The 21,195-nt window shown below is 44.8% G+C and overlaps 2 protein-coding genes across 4 annotated transcripts in view; one reads left to right on the plus strand and one right to left on the minus strand.

Moving 5' to 3' along the window:
• The window catches only part of CUNH20orf96 (chromosome unknown C20orf96 homolog), a 44,087-nt gene that overhangs the window by 8,306 nt on the left and 14,586 nt on the right, over positions 1-21,195 (plus strand). The window contains exons 1-2 of one of the 3 annotated variants that reach the window (XM_090286185.1): positions 13,057-13,640; positions 13,843-14,621. In XM_090286185.1, coding sequence (XP_090142311.1) covers positions 14,594-14,621 — 28 coding nt within the window. In that variant the 5' untranslated portion in view covers positions 13,057-13,640; positions 13,843-14,593. Of the gene's footprint in view, positions 1-13,056; positions 13,641-13,842; positions 14,622-21,195 lie in introns of those variants that run through there. The other 2 variants (XM_090286184.1, XM_090286186.1) reach the window with 2 other exon arrangements.
• ZCCHC3 (zinc finger CCHC-type containing 3) lies at positions 7,831-9,644 on the minus strand. Its single transcript, XM_090285253.1, has one exon. The coding sequence runs from the start codon at positions 9,552-9,554 to the stop codon at positions 8,337-8,339; it is 1,218 nt and encodes a 405-aa protein (XP_090141379.1). The 5' UTR covers positions 9,555-9,644; the 3' UTR covers positions 7,831-8,336.

Here is a 21,195-nt window from a genome sequence, read left to right on the forward strand (position 1 = left end):
CTCTAGAGAATCAAAGCTGCCTTAACAATGGAACTTCTTCAATGGATTAAGAGAAATATTTATTTATCCTACAGTTTTAATATGCTTTGAATCCAGGAGTTAAATTGTCTAATAGAACTCAGCTACCAATTACTTAGGTCAATATTTCATGAACTATAAAAACTCAGCGTCTTTAATTTGTATGTATTATATTTTAAATATAAACAAGGAAAGATGACTGGTTCCTTGATCACTTTAAATTAAATGAAAATACCTGTAATGAAAGAAATCCACATAGAGGTGATATCAACCCCATTGCCTAAATTTTCATTGCCTGAAATTTATTAGAGAATGACATATATTGTGTAATGAAAGTTTGTTCTCCTTAAATAAAATACCAGCCAAAGATTACTCAAGGTACAACTGACAGAGGCCTTATTGTTAATTCCTTCTAATTTGGAGAATTCCTTTTTTTTTTTTAAATCGAGTCTGTTGCTACTTTGAAGCTAGAGGGAAAGCAGAGTCGAAGTTCATTGGTAGGGTCCCTGGGCCGGGGGCGGGCTCTAAGCTAAGGGACCTGTCCATTGGTGGGCTGCCGGGCCGCTGAAGGGCGGGGGTGCCTGGGATGGAGCTCGGAGTCCAGGATGCAGCTCGGAGCCCATTGGCTGTATCGCTGGAGGATGGTGTAATGGACCGCCAAAGCCTGTGCAGTCCGTTTCTACGGCAACAAAGGCTTAAAAGAACCACTCAGATTTCGGCGTTCGCCCCCAACTCCCCCTTCCGGAGGGGGCAGGGCGGCCTGGATTTGAGGGCCAGTGAAGGAGGCGTGGGGGCTGGGAGTTAAGGAGACAGAGCCTTCTTCCGACCATCCTAGTCAAGCAACATTTGAACTGGGTTCAAAGGACCTGGCCTGCCTGGTCACTGGGAAAAAAAAAAAAAATCAGCCAACTAGAAGGGCATAAAGAAGAAAGAGGAAAATGACATATAATTCCATCCTCCACTGACTTACGCACTGCTAACATTTTGCATGTGAACGAACACAAAGCCTGACAGAGTAGAGACTCCGTACTCAATGGGAGGAAGAAAGGGAGAGGGGGAGAGAGGGAGGGAGGATCGAGGACGTGGGCAACGTGGCGTGAGACAAAAGTGCCCGCCCTCTTGGGCGGAAGGTCCATAGACCCCTAGAGCTGACGGAGCGTGACAGTTTTGGCTGTGGGAGCTTGAAGGATAGAGGGGTCGCCAGCGCACTGCAAGAAGGGAGGCAACGGCCAAAATAATCCTGACTCTGCAGTAAGACACCCTGAGTTCACATTCCCGCTGGCTCTGCCACTTACCAGCTGCCAGTGCTTCCGCTCTTCAGATCCCAGTAACTGTGTTTGGGGAGAAATAAACAGTACCTACTTCATTGAGTTGGTGTCAGAACTGAACTGACATGTCAAGTTCTCAATATGATGCCTGAAACAGTAAACTGCCCTCACCAGTAGCTATTATCATAATTGAAGAAGGGGTAGAATTTGACTAGGTGGAGAGAATAGGGAGGTTATCATTACTGGTGTGGGTAAGGAGGGAGGAACAGTGTGGAAATCCTACAAAAGAGACCAGTTTGGATGTGTATAGAAAAACATGGAAGATGGTAGCCAGAGGGCAAAAAGGAAAAAATAGCAATGATAATTACTGTTTACTGAGGGCCTGGCCCTCTGCCAAACCCTCCACATAAATTGTTTCATTTTTTTCACCAGCCCAGATGAGGCAGTTGCCATTAAACCCGTTTTTCTGGTAAGGAAACAGACCTGGAAAGGTTATGTAGTTAAGAAATGATACAACCAAATAGGCATTTGTAGAGCCCAGGACAAGTTATACATCAATCTACAGTAATGTGTTAAATGAAGTATATTCTATTCTCCTCCTTGACAAATATACCTTCATAACAACCTGGAAGGCCAGGTTCAAATTAGAATTCCAAGAGCCTTGGAGTTCTGGGCCAGAATGTGTTGACCCAAAGAGAGTTACCCTCTGGATCCTGCATGGAGCCTTTGTACAGCTACCTCCCATCCTATCAGTGAGGGACACCACATCCAAGCTGTCTTGCAAAGAGCTACTTGAGACCTTAGCCTCAAGTCTATAAAGTGTGCATTAGATGTTGCAACCTGCCCTCAGCTGAGATGGACCCAGGGATGAGGCCCAGGAAGGCCCTGTAAACAAGCTTAGGGATATTTTGGAAGAGAATTCTGGGAGCTCAGAGAATGTTCTAGAAAGGGAGGGCAGTGCCATAAACGGGAAGTTTGCGATTCCATTCCCAGTTAGGGCACATACCTAGGTTGCAGGTTTGGTTCATGGTTGGGGTGGGTATGGAAGGCAACTGATCGATGTTTTTTTCTCTCTCTGTCTTTTTCTCTCTCTCTCTCCCCTCTCCCTTCCTCTCCCTCTCTAAAAGCAATGAAAATATGTCCTCAGGTGAGGATTAAAATAAAAAATAAAAAAGGGAGGGCAAAGACTGTGGGCAGACAGTTCCTCTTGTGGCCACACAATCCTCGCCCTGTCCCCTGAGGAAAGGTAGTGGGGGCTTAGGGCAGGGGCTGCTCTTGCTAGGGGTAAGGGAGTGTTGAAGCCAGGCATTGGGATCCAGGAGCCTAGTGGTCTCCTCTGTGCCTCTTAGTGCCAGGCGACTTGCAGGCTTAAGTTTCAGTGAGATTGCCTCAGGGAAATAGGGAGGATGGGCCTGGCCTCTCAGGTCAAGGAAAGCCTCACCACATGTGAGAAGACCGAAGGAGTGAATTAACTTTTTAAAGATGAAGGGATATGCTTAAGGGTATCATTAAATAAGGACAAGTAGACACATGTCCTGATCTTTAACCTCAGCCAAGTAATTTCTAGATCATTCATACCATAAGTATTTACTGGGCTTTTACTATGTTCCAGGCACAGTGCTAAATGCTGGAGCTGCAGACAACAGTAAAAGAGCCATGGTCACTGTCCCGTCGGAGCTCAAAATTGAGAGACAGAGGCAGATAGCAATCAAACCATGGCATAAACAAACATGTCCACTGTACTGCAGTAACTGTTGGAAGGAGAGGAGAATGGAAGAGAGGGTGTCTGGTCTAGAAGGTTAGGGAAGGTTGCAATTAGGAAGGGGCATCAGAGCTGAGTGCTGGGGAAGGTAAGGGTTAACCTTGTCCGGGGAGGGTGAATTCCTGGAATGACTAGCAGGAGCCCCAGCCAGGGTTAAGGGTTGAGGCCCAGAGGAGGCAGGGCTGTGGGCCCCAGGGAGAACACAAAGTCTTTGAAGGTCTTTAAGCTGCAGAGTAACCTGATCAAATTTCATTTTGAGGACTTTTTTGGATTGCAGGAGACCAAGCTTGGAAGCAGGGAGGCCAGAGCTGGTTGCTGTAGCATGTCAAACTCTCCCATTAAAGCTTCTTATTTTTAAACATAGAGGAAATGGGCTCCTGTCTTTGCAGTCTACAGGAATTTCTTTGAAGTCTTCTCTTTTGCACTGATTTTTATTATTAGTTTTTGGCCAGAGATAATACATGAAACAGTTAAAACAAAAACAAAATAAAAAAACAAAAGCACAGGGAAAAGTTAGTTTTCCTTCTATCCCAAACCTAATATCTAGTTCTTCTCAGAAACTACAAGTTACCAATTTCATTAATATCCTTTCAGTTATTCTGTACATAGATAAGCATATATATTTAATCCATTATTTAAAAATTGTAATACATATATAAATCACATTGAACACTTCACATCTTACGATTTTGTCACTTATACCTCAATAGAGCTGAAAAAATTAAAATGTAAACAGTAGCATACCATATCTTGCTTTGTTCACTTTAAAATGTTTTTTAGAGATTGTTCCACAGTAATATATATAGAACTGTTCCTTTTAACAGCTGCATAGTGTTCTGTTATTTGGATGTGCCACAGACTATCTAACTAGTTCCCTATTGACAGACAATCAGTTTGTTTTCAGTCCTTGGTACCCCAAGTAATGCTTTAATGAACATTCTGGTACATTCATATTTGTGATCATCTCCAAGTTTAGTTATAGATTCATTTCCTATAAATGATTGCTGTGTTAAAGGGTATGTGAATTTTAAATATTAATAGACAGTGCCAAACAAATTGCTTCCAAGGATGTTAGTCTGTGTTTTATTTTAAAACTATGCAAAGTTTCCATTCTTTCCTACAATATATCTGTATTTTTATGAAACCTGTCCTCTCCAAATATTCTTAGTCACATTGACAAGCCAGCAAGTGGTGCTCTATGTATCCATTGGTTTTGCACGTGTCTGGTACACTCTCAGGGAACTCCACTTTCAACTTAGTCTGACCTCTGCTCACCTTTACAGTAGTTTCCTCTTGTACCACTCCGCACTCCACCATACTGAGCTCCTCGTCGGCACCATACCTAAGTTGACCAGAAGAGAAGGAATGGGCATCCTGGCTCAGTGTGAAGTCCCAAAGGAGCCCAGGAGCCTCCTGGGAAAGGAGTTGGGTTGGCATTTTAAGATTATTTTTTCTTAGTCTGACTCCTGCCCCCATTAGTCTACTCTAAAAGCTCCCCCCCATAACCTCCACATTACTCAATCCAGTAAGTACTCTTCAGTCCCTTACTTGACATTTCTTCAAGTCAATTTTACTTGATTTTTTGCAGCACTCAATAACAATTGGTAATCTCTGTCACTTGCAACTCTCCTCCCCTAGTTTATATGTCTCTACACTCTTGTTTTCCTACTCTCTTTCTGGCTGTCCCTTATTAATTTGTCATGATTCACTTTTCCATCAGGGAAAACTCTCACAGAGTTGCTCAAGGTATGATCCAAGTTCTTGTAGTCTTTCTCCCCTCTGCTTTCTTTCATGACTCATTAGGAGATTGTAAAATCAATTTAATGGGTCATATAAACATTTATAAAACAATGAAGCAATAGAATAAAAAAATATAAGGGCACCACCCACAGGGTTAATATTACCTGTATATTTCATCTATTTGTTTTTTATATATAAATACACATGTGCATACATGTCTGATGGCTGCAATGTAAAATGTACATCTTATGTGGGGTGTGGATAGTGTGAAAGCTATTGCTATAGGACTCGTATGTTTATTTCTCAAGCCCAGAACTCCCCTTAGAATTTAAGGCTGTACATATTGAATCCCCTATTCCACACCTTCTCTTCCACATCCTTTATGGAGAGAAAAAGAGGAGAGGAACATTGACATGAGAGAGAAACACTGATCGGTTGCCTCTTGCACACTCCCCGACTGGGGACCAAACCTGCAACCCAGGCATGTGCCCTGCCTGCAATGGAACCCGCAATGCTATTGAAGCTGCGGTGCTTTGCAGGACCGCGCCCAGCCAACTGAGCCACACTGTCCAGGGCTGCACAGGCTGTTTCTGCTGTGCTTGGATATCTCTTCCCTCTTCACCTGGCGTTTATTCATCCTGCTGGTTTCAGACGAGACATTATCTCTTCTAGGAAACCTGTACTTCAGACAATTCTGAACTCTTTGTATTTTTTTCAGAGTATTTAAAAATACTTATTAAAAATTGCATGCTTCTTATCTGTATCTCCCTCTGCAAGCGCACTGTCTTGTTCATGGGAGTACGCAGAGAGCCTGGCAGCTAGTCTGCGAGCCTCGGTCTGGGGATCTCTGCACACTCCCCTGGAGCCCATGAACAGTGAGGGATTGTAATTTGGGGGCTGCTAGATTGGGAGAGGAAGCTGGGGGAGGTTTGTTCCACTCCAACCCGTGGCTCAGTCCCCAGATCACCAGGCAGGAGGCCCTGGAGCGGATTCTGTGGGGGATGGGCAAGGAAAGTTTCTTCCTCTGCTCCCTCCAGGAGTTGCAGGGGAGGGGCGGAGAGAGGGAAGCTCCTTCCTAGGAGGCTTCTTGGCCCTAAGCCGGCTAGGAAGAAGGGGGAGGGGAGTGTAATGAATGCAAGCTTTCTCCTGGCCGCTGGTCCCCAAGCCCTGCGCGGGAGGAAAACCGAGGCAGAAAAGGAAGAGATGACTGTGAGGGAGAGGACAGGAGGGAGGAATCGAGGAGGGAAAGGTCTGTTTGCTTTGGGAGATGGGGTGGAGAGGGGCTGAGCTAGCTGTGAAAGGCAGGGTTCCCAAGAGCGAACCAGGCCCCAATTACACCAGATCACCTCTGGAAATATCCTGAAATCACTGACTCAGAGAATCAATACACTGGGAATTTCCTTAGGACCAGATCAACTTAACATCTCAGAGCTGTAAAGTTCTTCAGAGGGGTAGGTCTTGGGGGGAGGGGAGGGAAATCTCCATAAATAGTTTGGAGGAGTCAGCTCTCCAGGAGAGTCCTGGGTTCTTTTTCTCGGCCTCTCTTATATAGCTCAAGAGACGGCATTTCTAAAGAGCCCATGAATACTTTTGCACCCAATTCCTGGCACTTACAGTTACTAAGAATGATGGAATTGACATCTTCCTTCTGTCCTTTGCACCGGTTTGTAATTTCCCAAGGGCAGAGTCCCTCTCACCATCTTAGTACTATCTCAGTACTATTCAGAACAGTGGTCTCAAACGGGGCAGCCCATCAGAATTGCCTGGGGAAGCTTGCTAACAAATGTTGTTCTTTGCTCCAGTGATTTCCATTCCTTGGAGCTGAGTTAGGGACTCGAAACTTGAGTTTTAACAGTGTGCTAAGTGATTAGCACACTGGGTGTGGGGGTGGGGAGCAACTCTAAAGGGCCTGGCACAACAAAGTAGGTGCTAAGTGTTGCCTGAAGGGGCTGGAACTTGCAGGGTAAACAAATGGTGTGTAGAAGTATGGATAGAAGTAGGGTCTCTGTATCCATGCTTCTTAACATTTTGAAAGGAAATAACACAGCAATGTTAGCAATACAAAAGATAAATATTTATTCAGAACAAAATTTTAACAATGGATTTTACATTCTAAGCCACAAGGAAAGAGCAAAACATAATGCAAAGGGAAGACAAAAACTAAAAGTAGTGTATTGTCTTTTCTCCTTTAACTTGATAACAGTTAACGCAACACCCTCTCTCTTGACCTATCCTATCCGCAACTACATTTTGGAGTTAACAACTCACTTATAATTCCTGTTTAAAACAGTCTTTCTCCTGGGAGTCGAGGTTGCAGATGAACTCCATTAGCTGCTTCTCTGGGGTTTCTAACTATTGAAGCTGAGGTGCAAATGTAAACCTTTGGTAGGTTTCCTTCCACAGGAGCACCCCCATTTCTTACTGGTGGCAATGAATGGGGAAGGGGAAGGCCCCAAAAGATCAGGCACACTTCAATCCAGATGTGGTATCCCAGGGAGCAACGAGTGCACCCTGGATTATGTTCTTTTGTCCCTTCCCTATCTACAGGTATTCAAAAGAAGCCCCTGCTAAATCTCGTTTTTCTGCTTCCTCCCCCAGATGATTTCTTAGCATTCCTCTGGGCAAACTATTCTGCAGAGATCAGACTTTCTGGGCCCTCAAGTGTTGAGGAAAATGTTGTGAAGTGTGAGAGGTAGTGGAATGAGCACCGGGTTTGGGGTCAGGGGACTACTCTAGGCTAGCTTGGGCACCAGACAGCTATGTGATTTTGACCCAGTTATTTAACCTCTAGGGGCCTGTTTCACTGTTAGAAAACCATGGAACTGGCGTAAACCAATTTCTAGGTCCTTTCCCACAGGAAAATTCTAGATTCCATGATTCTGTGAAAAATGGCTTCTAAGCCACCTAAAGAGCTGTCACAAAGTCCATGCATTTTAATGCCATAAGAGAGGCCCTTGGCCACCATTCAGAGCTTATTGAATCAGATGACACATACACGTCTTACAACACTGGTTTCACAAATTCTCAGACCACACAGATTAGAAGCAGCAACTTAAAAGGGAGGGAAAGAGCTGCAAAAGCTAGACACCCTGACAGAAGCCACAGTCAACAATGTTTTCAAGTCAACAAACACTGAGTGCCTACCATGTGCTGGGCTCTGTAGCTAGTGCTAGGGCATAAAGGTGAGGCAGGCAGCCCACAGGGTAGAAATCTGGGGAGAAGACAGGGCATAGGGAGTAACAAGTACAACGCCCCCCCTCCAAAAAAAACAAAAAATCCAAATACAAAAACGTAAACAACAACAACAAAAAAGCGGAACTGACACATATCTGCACACTACAGTTCTCGGTACTCAGTACTGGTGACAAGATCACCAATTCAGAAAAGGCTGCAATGGAGTAAACTCGATTTAAGAAGGCAGAAAGAGATGTCTTTTGTAGGTTTAAAAAGATCTCCTTCAAACACGATAAAAAATGGTCTGAAAAAAAGTTTTGGCACTTCAGAGGGGTAAGCTGGCTCTGTATTCACCGTGGCAAGCAGGTGCGCGTTCAGTGCCCCGCCACGCCGGTCAGCTGAGCTGCCACGGAGTTGTGAACAGCTTTGGGACACTGGGCAAAGGCGTGTCCTCGCTTGCCACAGAGGTTGCACACGATGCCCTTCCGGCAGTAAGGGCTCAGGTGCCCCTCCTCTCCACACCTGAAGCACCTGTCCTGCGTGCAGCTGCCGCTCAAGTGGGTCCGGGAACCACATTTAAAGCACGTCTTGGGCTGCCCCTTGTACCAGCTGTAGCCCCGCTCGGCCCCAAGGAAGAAGGCCCCCGGAAGGTGCCGGACTCCACCCTCCCCCTGGCGCAGCTCGATCTCGCACTTGTACTCCCCAGTCCAGATCCCAAACCTGTCAGTCACTTTCACGGGCACGGCCAGCACTTCGCAGTGGCGCTTGAGCCAGGTCACGATGTCCTCCACGTCCACGGTCTCGTTCCGGAAGAGGATGAAGAGCGTTTTCAGGCTCGACTTGCTCCGCCCCAGCACCACAAAGTTCTCCCAGCAGTCCTCCTGTTCGCGCTTCTCCTCGTAGACGCGTAAGAACAGAGCCAGCTTCTCCGCTGAGCGGAAGCTCACGTCGAACTCGCGGCTGCCCGGGATCTGGATGACCGCGTAGATGTCGCTGGGGTCCATGCCGATGGAGCGCAGGATGAGCGCGCCCACCACGAAGTCCCGGGTTGGGCAGGCGCCCTCGTCTCCCTGGAAACAGATGCGCACAAGGAAGCGGCCCTTGCTCGGGCCTGCCGCAGGGCTCGTCGCTGCTGTCCCCGGCTCATCCTGGGGGGGCCTCTCGGCCGTATCCTCGGCCGCGCCGGGCCTGTTTGGGGTCGCCATGGCCGCCCCCTCGGCCTTCTTCCTCCGGCCTGCCTCGGCTGCGCCATTCTTCTTCCGGGGGTCCGCCGCCTCGCCGGCCGGGTCTCTCCGACGACCCTTCAGGTCCCCGCGGCCGGCCGGGGGGAAGTCGCCAAGACCCGGCGCTGCCAGGCCTGCGGGGGCGCCAAGCCCGCCGCCCACACCGCTGCTGCTTTCGTCCTCTCGCCGCGGTGGCCGCGACTCGCGGAACTCACCCTTCTTTTCAGCCAAATTCTTTACGACCTGGGCCCAGCCCATCTTCTCGCGGCCGCTCTCGTTCTCCTCGGCCCGGACTGCTGGGCGCGAGGGGGGCAGAAGCTGCGACCGCCCCCTCTTCCTCTCCTCGTCCAGGCCGCTGCCGGTGGCCATTTTACCTCCTTCCCAGCATCCTCCACTCGTTCCCGCAGCCAAAAGGCGCCCATCGCGCGCGGTGCTGTGGGGTTTTGGGTGCCTTTTTTTTTTTTTTTTGAAATTTGATGCTTCTTTTCCCCGCCCCGCCAAAAATACTTACATGCGGCGCGAGGCGGCCAGCGCCAGCCCGGAACCCCCTGGTAATGGCCGAGCTGCGTTTCCGCTGGGGCTCGCCAGCCCCACCTCCTGGGCATCGACGCGGAATGGGGATCTTGGAGCGCGTCCCTGTCCCTTGCGAGGGCTTGGCAGCCTTTGGCCTCGCTCTCGAGGATTTGGTATTTCGCAAGCGGTCCTCGATGATTTCATTCAAGCAGCATTACCAACGGCCCACAGCCCAAAGGCGGGACAGAGTTGAAGATCTCGCCCATTTTTTTTTTTTTGTATACCTTTTCTATTAAGACAAAACAAAACTTAGCTCTCCCTCTTTCCAAAGCTGACCACAGAGCGATTTTTTAAAATGTTGGGTTATGAACATTTTCAAACTTAAAGTTGAAAGACTTTTACAGTGAACATTTTACCTTTAACTTTTTACTATTTTAATTTTACTATACTTGTATCGCACTACACCTCTATCCATCAGTCCTTGTTTTTGACACATTTTCAAGTAAATTATATTCTATTTTTAAAAAGATATCCAGCATACTCATGGTAACAATTATAATACATTGAATGCTTAAGAGCCCAGTACTGTTCCAAGCACATTGCAAGCCTTATCACATGGAGTCTTCCAAAACAATGCTGTAAATTACCCATTTTACAGGACTTGGGGCTTGCAGATAGGGTTAAATCATTTGGCCAAATGGCAGAGTTAATAGAGGGCCTCTACTTATAAATCAATGGCTTATATTTATTTATTAAACCTCTTTGCTTCTTCAGGGTGCTTCAGTGATTTTCCAACCTCAGTGAAAGAAAAGATGGATTGCGGAGTCAGGGAGACCCTAGTTTGAATCTGAGTGCTTCAATTCTCAGCCTGTCCCATGGGGCCAATGACTTCATTTTCATAACTCCAATTTTCTCATCCATTACAAAGGGATATTAATATCTACTGTCAGCGGATGAATGTGGGGGTTCAAGGAGATAACCTGTGTTAAAGACTTTGGTGCACAGTAGGTTTTCTAGATAGATAACAAGATTGGTTAATCTAATGGCTTGAAAATGCTATCAAGGAACAGGTACCCCCACTTTGCTTTCTTCCATTCCGTTTGGTTAACTCCCCTCACAGTTCCACAGTTCTGGGAATGCCACACAAATATGACAGTATCCAGAAGCAGATGAGGGAATGCTTTTTCTTTTTTTCTTAAGTGTGATGAAAAATTTTCCCAAAAGTCTCCGAGTAGACTTCTCACTCTACTCTTTGGCCAGACGTTTTATCACGTGCCTTAGACTAAGCCTATAACTGGCAAGGAAAATGGGCCCACCAAGCCTAGCTTAGATCAATCATGACTACTGGAGGACTAGGGAGCTGGGACTCGGGCTGGGGCGTACTTACTTTATAGACAGTGCATATCTGAATATGACCGGGGCTGTTAGCTGAGGTGGATGGGAAGAAATGGGTGTTGGGTAGGCAACCACTTGGGTTTGCCACATATTGCTACCTCCTACTTTTAAACTGTTTCACGGTACAGTGGGCTCTGCAAATGGGGATGCCTGACATAGTGATTTCTTTAGCTCTAGGGGCAAGCCAAGAGGGTACTGGATGGCCAGAGCACCCAGCTGATCACTTACCACGGCAGTCTCTTCTGTTTATCATAGTATGCAATACAATTTAAAATATTTTCCTATGATTTTAAAGAGGAGGGTAAGGTTGGGCACTCTGGCCTAGCATACTCCTTCAAAAAAAAAAAAAAGATTTTATGTACTTATTTTTAGAGAGCAGGGAAGGGAGGGAGAAAGAAAGGGAGAGAAACATTAACATGAGAGAAACATTGATCCGCTGCATCCAGCATATGTCCCAACCAGGGACTGAACCTGCAACCTAGGCGTGTATCCTGACCTGGAATCCTTTCAGTAACCTTTCGCTTTATGGGACAACCCACTGAGCCACACCAGTTAGGGCTGGCTTGGGATTCTTTAGTAACATTCCCTGAATCGAGTTTAGATGAGTTCAAATTACTGTGGTACCTCGATACTCATTGGCTTCAGAACTCATCAAACCTAGTACTTGTCACATTTTGACGAGAAAAAATGTTTCAGCATTTAGGCACTTGCTTTCCACTCGTAGCACTTGGATGAGTCACGACGCCACCCCACAGGAGAAAATGTGTCATCCATAGTCGCTTGCTCACCACTTGTCTGAATGAATTAATGACAAGTACCGAGGTACCACTATATTTGTTCCCCCAAATTATTTTTTAAACGGGAATGCAAGTTTAAATTTATGCTCTATCTAGCAAATCTGGGGTGTGGAGAGAGAATTGGAGTACGGCAAGAGTGGGAGCTGATACTATAGTCCAGGCATGAGAGGAAAGCAGAGTATTTTTGGGTGGTGGCAGTAAGTGGTTTGATTCCAGATAAGCTTTGAAGGTATTGCTGACAGATTTGGATGACTCCTGGAAGAGAGTTGTCATTTTGAGTTGGGTGAACATGTTTCTGGGGGAAAATCGCATGTTAGTTGCCTATTGGGTGTCCAAATGGAGATACAGAGTAGACAATTGGATGTATGTGGCTGGAATTCAGGAGAGAGGCTGAAGATGTGAGTCTGGGAAGCATATGGGTAGAGGTGACATCTGAAGTCATAAGACTGGAAGGGAGCACATGGAGTAAAAGCAGATAGAGAAAAAGAGAGAACTAGATATGAGTCCTGGGGGAATCAGATAATAAATGGAGACGAAGAGGACCAGCAAAAGAGAAGAAAAGGAGGTAGGAAGCCACTCAAGAGAGTGGTTTCCTGGATGCCAAGTTTAGAAAGTGTGTCAAGGAGGGAGTGACCCATTGTGCCAAATGGTGCAGAGAGGCCAAGTAAGATGAGAACTGAGATGTGACTGTGAGGTTTAGCAAAGTGGAGGTCACTGGTGGCAATGACAAGGGCAATTTCAGTGGAGAGGTGGAGAGTGGAAGCCTGACTGAAGAAGGAGAAAGGAATGGGAAGCAGAGTAGGCAAACCTCTGTAATAGTTTTGCTGTGAAGCAGAAATGGGGTGGAGCTGGATGGAAGTGGTCACTTTTATTGTTTATCGTCACCTGAGGACATTGTTTCATTGCTTTTAGAGAGAGAGAGAGAAAGGGAGAGAGGAATGGAGAGAGAGAAACATTGATTCAAGAGAGAAGCATCCATTGGTTGCCTCCTGCAGGTGCCCAGACTCTGGGACTGAAGTGCAACCTAGGTATGTGCCTAGACTGGGAATCGAAATTGCAACCTTTTGGTTACGGGATGATGCTCCAACCAGCTGAGCCACACCAGCCAGGGATCACTTTTTTCTTTAAACAGAAAGAATTAAAATGTGTTGGTATGCCAATGGGAATAATACAGAGGTGAGGGTAATGGGAGAAAACCAGGTGAACTGCTGGGGAAGTATCTTAGAGAGAGTGAGAACAGGATTCAGTGCATAATTGTAGGAATAGGTGTTAGTAAGCAATCTAAATAGTCAAAGGAGGGAGGCGAGTAGGTGGGTAAATGAAGTGACCCGAACTTTTTGAGTTTACTGATCCAACGACTTTCTTGGTGAAATAGGAAGCAACATCAAGAATAAGGATGGGGAAGGAAGCGATGTAGAAAAGATGAAAAGAGAAATATGACATAATTCTTTAGGATGTTGGGCGGGGTCAGCTGAGGGATATTTGAAACCAAGTTGAGAAGAGTGTGTAGAGAGCTACAATTTGCCCTGCGAGATTAGTCCCTCTAGGCACTCGGTAGTCTGCGTCCGTTTCCTTGGAGACGCAGACCGAGAGGAAGCGTCGGGTCTCCAAGGGAAGTTCGAGTGGCCTGAGTTACCACGCTGAGACAAGGAAGATGGAGAAGCTGAAAAGGTAGGCATCCCAAGAGATCAGTGCCTCACGGACTCACGACGCCTATTCCTTTTTCTCCAATGGCGCGTGTCTTTCCGAAGTAGGTAAAAGGAGCACCACGAGATGGTGAAATGCGCATGCGTGCCCTTCCGCCTGGCCCAGCCCGCGAAGCTCCCGCCGTCTGTAGCCGCGCCCCTCACTGCTGCTCTCCCGGTTCTGGCTTGGCTCGTGTCCCTGGAAAACTGAGGTTTTGGGTTTGAGACTCCACGCCTTTTTCACATTTGCTGCCTGCATCCCCATAGGTTGGGAATGATGGAAATACTTTCCCGCCCCAACTCTTTTCAGACCTGACTGCTCTGGGAGTCGCTCCACAATCCCGAAGATTCAGATTCTGGTGAGTATGGGATGGTCAGGGCCGGGGTGAGGGGCTCGCTGACCCTGAGTCTGCAGTCCTCCTGCCCGCCACCCCCCGACACCCCCGGAAGCGACTGTCCTAGGTGGTAGAATCCGGAGACCTGAATTCCAGGACCTGTTGTGTCACACATTGGCTGGGGAAGTATCTTAGAGAAAGTGAGAATAAGATTCGGTGCCTCTGAACCTCAGTTTTCTCACCACCTTATCAGAATGTAAGTGTATATTATGCTGCTCTCTTATTTAACTCTGATTGCTACTCCGGTTCCCTTCTGTTTCTCACAGTTCTTAGCCCTTCATGGTCTGGATATGCTTAGTAAATTCTGACTGGCTGATAAAAAAAAGTGGAACACTTACCATTCTTTATAAATACCTCTCAGAATTCTCGCACCAACCTATGGAGGTAGGTTTATAGTTAGATCCAGTTTAAAGATGAGAAAATTGAGGCCCAGAGAGGTAAAGTCACTTGCTCAAAGTCACAGATCTCTGTAAGGGGTGAAGCTGGAATTTGAACCCACCAGACTGTGTGACTGATTCTGTTATGTCTGGCAGGATTATGGTCCATGGCAGCAGTCTAAGCAGAAAATCAAGCCATCCACTGTGCTTCCAGTCCTACAGACCAGTGACCATAAGAAAAGCGAAATGAAGACTTGGATTACCATCCAGCCAGGTGGGCAGAGGCACTTGGAGGCTGATGTGTGAGTTGGGGATAGGATAGAGTGGGTGCTCTTTGCCCTTGGTGACACCATTTACGAGGGGGGACCCAAAAAACCTGGAATTATCTTCTAGAGGGCGGGCCACTTGTAGTATAGGCTTCCCCCATTAGGTGAATGAATGTTCTAGGAACCCATCTGTATCAGTGTACCAGCTGGCGTTGTTGTGAGAGGCTGCATTCAGCCTCAGTAAAATTTTTTTGAAGACTCTTTCAACGCATTTGCCCATTTCACGTTGGGTGGTTTAGGAGCGTACCTGCCCACACTGTGCTGAGTGTTCAGCAGTTTTTGACCAAAAACAGCATGAACCCTGTGCCCCACCCTCCCTATTCACCCAATCTCACCTCGAGAGACTTTTTTTTCTGTTTCTCTGGATGAAAAAAGTCCTCAAAGGGAAATGTTTTGCCCATGTGGAAGAGGTGAAACAAAAAATGGCAGAAGCACTATAGGCATAAAAATCGACAAGTTCAAAAACTGTTTTGAGCAGTGGGAAAAAATATCTTGATAGGTGTATTGCATCAAATGGAGAGTACTTTGAAGGTAACTCAAATTTAAACATGTAAGAATGAATACACAGTTTTTATAAATAAATTGTTTTTTAGGGGTGCTCCCTTGTATATTAGGATAGGCTAATTGCTTTAATCAATAATCCCCAGATTTTAAATATTAAGACAGAAGCTTATATCTCATATATACCAAAGCATGTTTGTGGTTCTGGGTAGGAGGAGGTAATCTTTTCTACATGATTATTCAGGGACCTACGCTTCTTTGACCTTGTGGCTATGACATTTTGTAAGGGCTTAAAGTCCTCTGCTGGATACTTTTGCATCCAGCTAGCAGAGAGAGAACACAGAGAGCGCAAGAATATGGATGATTTTGTGGGCAGTTGCGTTTCAGGGCCCAGATATGAAGTGGTACAGTATCACTCCCACTCATATTCCAGGGGCCACAGCCCAGTCATCTGACCACTCCTAACCACAAAGGAAGATGGGAAATGTAGCCCAGCTGTGTGCCTAGGAGGAAAAGAAAACAGGGCTTGGTGAATTCAGGATAACCTCTGCCACATCATTGTCATTTCTTCCAGGGGCGTTTTGAGCCCTTGGCTCAGGCAGACATGGCTTCATATCTTGGCCCTGACATTTAGTCTCTTGGGAAAGTCATCTATCTTTCTGAGCTTTGGTTGTCTCATTTGTAAAATGAGGCCACTAATACTTACTTGATAGGATTGTTTTGAGAGTTAAATGAGATCTCTTGAGAGCATCATTTCTCGACCTTACCAGATCCAACACTCCTTTTAATAACAAATATTTTGTGACATTCCTTTAGTATCCTGGAATAAACTTCATAGATAATGTAACCTACCTACATATATAATAAAAAATTAATATAATGCCCCTAAATGTAAAGTAAAAGGAAGGCTGTGTATAATTAAGTAACACATAATTCAGTATGTAAATGCTCAGGTTGGATTCCACTAGAAGATATGATAAAGTAGTCAGAAGCTTATTCATAGAAGGAGAGTCCTGGTAAATGTAACAGTTTCAGAGGCAGACTGACAAGTGGTGTGATACTGAGACTCCAGTACCAGGGGGATTTTTCATTGCTGCCACGATTTACAAAGCAGTACCCACATCATGGTAAAGTTTTAAATAAAATAAAAGTATAATCTTTCTCTTGATTGTAGCTGCTTTCTTGGAAAATTCATCATTACAGTAAAACTCTGCAAAATATTATTTGTGTTTATATGGGAAACACAGGGGGTTCTGGGATCAGATCATTATAAATAGAGTTTTCACTTACATTAATATCTGGTAGGACTTTGGAAATGCAGGCAGGACATAGTAGAATTTTGTGTTCTCTGGGTCCATTCTGTTCTGGGGGATGTCTAGCATCTCTGGTGCCCACTCACAGATGCCGGTTGGGCCCCCTGATATCTGTGAAAACCCTGCCAAGTTACCTAAAATAGCCCTGTTGAGAGTCATTGATGTGAAGTGATGAGCACAAAGCCTAATGTGTATTCAAAAGATAGATCAGTCATTTCTACCAAGATGAAGTAGCCAATTCCTCCCTAGTCCTCCCTTTTACAACTAAAAAGCATTGGATACAATACAACAAGCAGAAAGACTCTGAAAACTGGAAAGATGGTGGGCTGAGGGTGGTGAACATACACAGTCATCCGGCCTACCAATGAGTACGTGGAAACCAAAGTTTAAAACAACACATTTACAAGCACTCCAAAGAAAATCATTTTTAGGTATAAAATTAACAAAGTATGTTTAGGATCTATATGCTGAAAGTTACATAATGCTGGTGAAAGAAATCAAAGAAGACTTAAATTAATAGACATACCATGTTCATGGATCTAAAGAATCATTATAGTAAAGATGTCAATTTTCTCCAAGTAAAGAGTTCTTAAACTTCACAGCTTGATCCATAAAAGAAAAATGAATAAATGGATAAGTTGGACTTCATAAAAAAACAAACAAACTTTTCTCTGAAAGATTCTGCTAAGAGGATGAAAAGACAAGTTACAGACTTGGGGAAAATACTTGCAAACCCACATATCTGACAAAGGACTGCTATGTAGAATATATCAAGAATTCTCAAAACTCAACAGAAAAACAATTCAGTTAGAAAATGGGCAAAAGACATAACGAGACATTTCACCAAAGAGGACATACAGATGGTCAATAAGCACATGAAGAGATGTTCAACATCATTATCCATTAGGAATATGCAAATTAAACTACAGTGGGATGTCACTGCACACCTATCAGAACGGCTAAAATAAAAAATAGTGATAACACCAAATGCTGGCAAAGAGGAGAAACTGTATCATGCATTCATTGCTAGTGGGAATGTAAAATGGTGCAGCCATTCTGGAAAAGAATATGGCAGTTTTTAATGAAACTAAACATGCAATTCCCATAATGATCCAACAATTGCACTTTTGTGCATTTATACCAGAGAAATGAAAACTTACTGTTACACAAAAACCAGTGCATGAATATTTCATAGCAGCATTATTTCTAATACCCCCAAACTAGAAACAATCCAGATGTCTTTCAGTGGGTGAATGGTTAAACAATCTATGGTACATCCATACCATGGCATACTAGTCAGCAATAAAAAGGAAAGAGCTATTGATACACACAATGACTTGGAATGAATCTGCCGAGGATTTTGCTGAGTTAAAAAAAAAAAAGCCAGTTCCAGAAGTTAAGTACTGTATGATTCCATTTGTATGACATTCTGGGAATGACAAAATTATAGAAATGGAGAGCAGATTAGTGATCATTGGGGGTTAGAGACAGAGGTGGGGAGAAGAAGGTCAAGGGAGGGGGCTGGGTGTGGTTATAAAAGGCAACATAAGTGATCTTGTGGTTATGGAACTGTTCTGTATCTTGCCTGTGTTAATTCCAGTATCCTGGTTGTGATATTGTCATTAGTTTTGCAAGATACTACTATTGGGAGAAACTGAGTTAAGGGTACATAAGGTTTATTATTTCTTAAAGATTTTATTTATTTATTTTTAGAGAGAGGGGAAAGGAGGGAAAGAGGGAGAGAAACATCAATGTGTGGTTGGTTGCCTCTTGCATGCCTCCAACTGGGGATCTTGTCCACAACCCAGGCATATGCCCTGACTGGGAATTGAACCAGTGACCTTTTGGTTTGCAGGCTGGCACTTAATCTACTGAGCCGTACCAGCCAGGGCTGTGCTATTTCTTAAAACTGCATGTAACCTGCACTTATCTTAAAATAAAAAGTTTAATTAAAAAAGATGAGTGGGAAGATGGGCAGGCAGGGGAGAGCAATAGGGGAAAAATGGGACAATTGTATCAGAACAACAATAGATCAATTAAAAAAAAAGATAAATCAGAACTACTACCATTAATGAAAAGAAAAACTCATTTTTTAAAATGTTTTATTGATTATACTGTTACAGTTGTCCCAATTTCTTTTCCCTCTGCTCCCCTCCACCCAGTGACCCCCCCCAGTTGTCCCCTCCTTTTAGTCCATGTCCATTGGTTGTGCATATAGTTCTTCTCAACATCTTCCTGTCTACTCCACTCTCTCCTACTATGCTTCTTAATTCCTGCACCATCTCCTTCCTTTCCTCCTTCCCCCTCCCTGCTGACCTCCCCCCAATATGTTCCCCATACCTATAATTCTTTTTCCACTCTCCTTGCCTACTTAGTTTGTCTTTGTTTCGATTCCCTAGCTTCTGTTGTTGGTTGTTGTGATACAGTTTTCACTTTAATGTTCATAATTTTGATCGTCCTTCTAAACCAGTCCCTTTAACATCTCATATAACAGTGGTTTGGATCTAAAGAACTCCTTCAGTTTTACTTTGTCCTGGAAGCACTTTCTCTGCCCTTCTATTCTGAATGAAGTTTCGCTGGATAGAGTATTTGTGGCTGTAGGTTTTTGCTTTTCATTACTTTGAATATTTCTTGCCAGTCCCTTCTTGCCTGCAGGGTCTCCTTTGAGAAATCAGCTGATAGTCTAATTGGGACCCCTTTGTACATAATTCTTTTCTTCTCTCTTGCTGCTTTTAAGATTCTCTCTTTATCTTTAATTTTTGACAATTTGATTATAATGTGTCTTGGAGTGGTTCTCCCTGGGTCCAGTTTTTGTGGAACTCTGTGCTTCCTGGACCTGTAAGTCTATTTCCTTTCCCAAGTTTGGGAAGTTCTGCTTCATTATTTTTTCACATAATTTTTCAATTTCTAGTTCTTCTTTGCCCTCTGGCAATCCTATAATTTGAATGTTCGTTTGCTGATAGCTGTCCCAGAGGTTTCTGAGCCTCTCCTCGTATTCCTCACTTTTTGTTTCCTCTCTCTGCACTGGTTGACTGTTCCTCTCCTATGTTCCAATTTGTTGATTTGATCTCTGGTTTTCATTTCCTCACCACTTGTCTCGTATGTGTTTTCGTTCGTTTCAGTGTGACTAGCTTTCATTCCTTCCCCGTCTTGTTCCAAATCTTTTGTTAATTCTGTAAGCCACCTTATAACTATAGCTCTGAACTGAGCCTCTGAAAGGTTTTCTATTTGCTCATCCGTTAGGTCCCTCATCTGCTGCCTGGTGAGCTGCGTCACCGGGATTTCAATCATGGTCTCATGGTCTGCTTCATTCTGACAGTTTTTTGTTTGCCTTTGCTTCCTGTGAGGGCTGTAGGGGGCAGAGCCCCGTGCACTCGTCACTACCCAGCAACCCGCGACCTTTTTCACTGCTCTGTGGCGCTTTGTGCAGGGGCAGGGGTCCAAGATGGATTCCTGCCGTTACTCTCCGCTGAGAGACCAGGAGTCTTCTCCTCTGTCCCCTCGCCCTCTGGGCCTCACAGTTGGGTGCAATGGGAGTCAGCCTTCCCCAGCGTTGGAATCTGGAATCTGGAGCTGAGGGGTCTCGACTGCAGCCGGGATCGCTCCCCTGGCGTTTCTCGCAGTCCCGCGCCATCCCCGCTGCCAGCACAGAGGGCACCGCCCTACTTTCCCGCTCCGGTCGCCCCTCCTACCCGTCCTGACGAGCACCGCTGGCTTATAACTTCATATGTTGGGCTTCCATGGAGTTTTATTTTCTGGAATTTCTGGTTATTTTTGGTTTTGAGGTAGTTGTATTCCTACTCAGTTGTGGAGGGAGACAGAGCGTGTCAGTCTAAGCCTCCATCTTTGTCGGAAGTCTGAAATACTCCTTATTAAAGCTATATATTTTCCTAAGTACTTGAGTTCATTTTACAAATATTATTTTTATAAATATTTGTAAGGGAGGTTTTGGAACTTGGTTAATTAAATGCCCCCAAGTCTTTTTTTTTTTTTTTTTTTTTTTTTTTTGTCAAGGGGAAAGGAGAAAGGGGAAAGGGGTGAGGGGAAGGGGGGAGTGCGGAAGGGGGAAGTGGGAAAGGGGGAAAGGGAGAAAAGGGAGTGGAGACTCCCAGCAGCCCAGAAGGGCCCGTAGGAATTGCCTCCTTTCCAAATCTTTTAAGGCTCATTTAAAAATTAACATTTATTTTCATTTAAATAGTTCACTTATCTGATTAAGAAAAACTATTGGGTATTTAAATAACTCTTGTAAATATAATAAATGAATTACTAAATACAGGTAATCTTCTTTTTTAAGTATATTTTATTGATTTTGTTGTTATAGTAGTTACAGTTTTTTTCCCTTTGCTCCCCTCTGCCCAGTACTCCCCCTTCATTCTGGCATAAATACAGGTAATCTTATGTTCTTTTAAAGGTTTTGGGATTTAGCCCTAGCTGGTGTGGCTCAGTGGATGGAGCGCAGGCCTGAGGACAAAAGATTGTTGGTTCGATTGATTCCCAGTCAGGGCACATGTCTGGGTTGCAGGCCAGGTGCCTAGTTGGGGGCGTGCGAGAGGCAACCAATTGTTGTTTCTCTCCCTCTCTCCCTCCCCTCTCTCTAAAAATAAATACATAAAATTCTTTAAAAAATAAAAAAAACTACTACTATTAAAGTAGAACAATCAATGAGAGGCAGCTGTTGCCTGGAGAGGCCGCCACTGTTGCAACAAGC

This window comes from Furipterus horrens, unplaced genomic scaffold (genome assembly GCF_987537825.1).
Source record: "Furipterus horrens unplaced genomic scaffold, mFurHor1.1.pri manual_scaffold_8, whole genome shotgun sequence".
In the NCBI taxonomy this organism is placed as follows: domain Eukaryota; kingdom Metazoa; phylum Chordata; class Mammalia; order Chiroptera; family Furipteridae; genus Furipterus; species Furipterus horrens.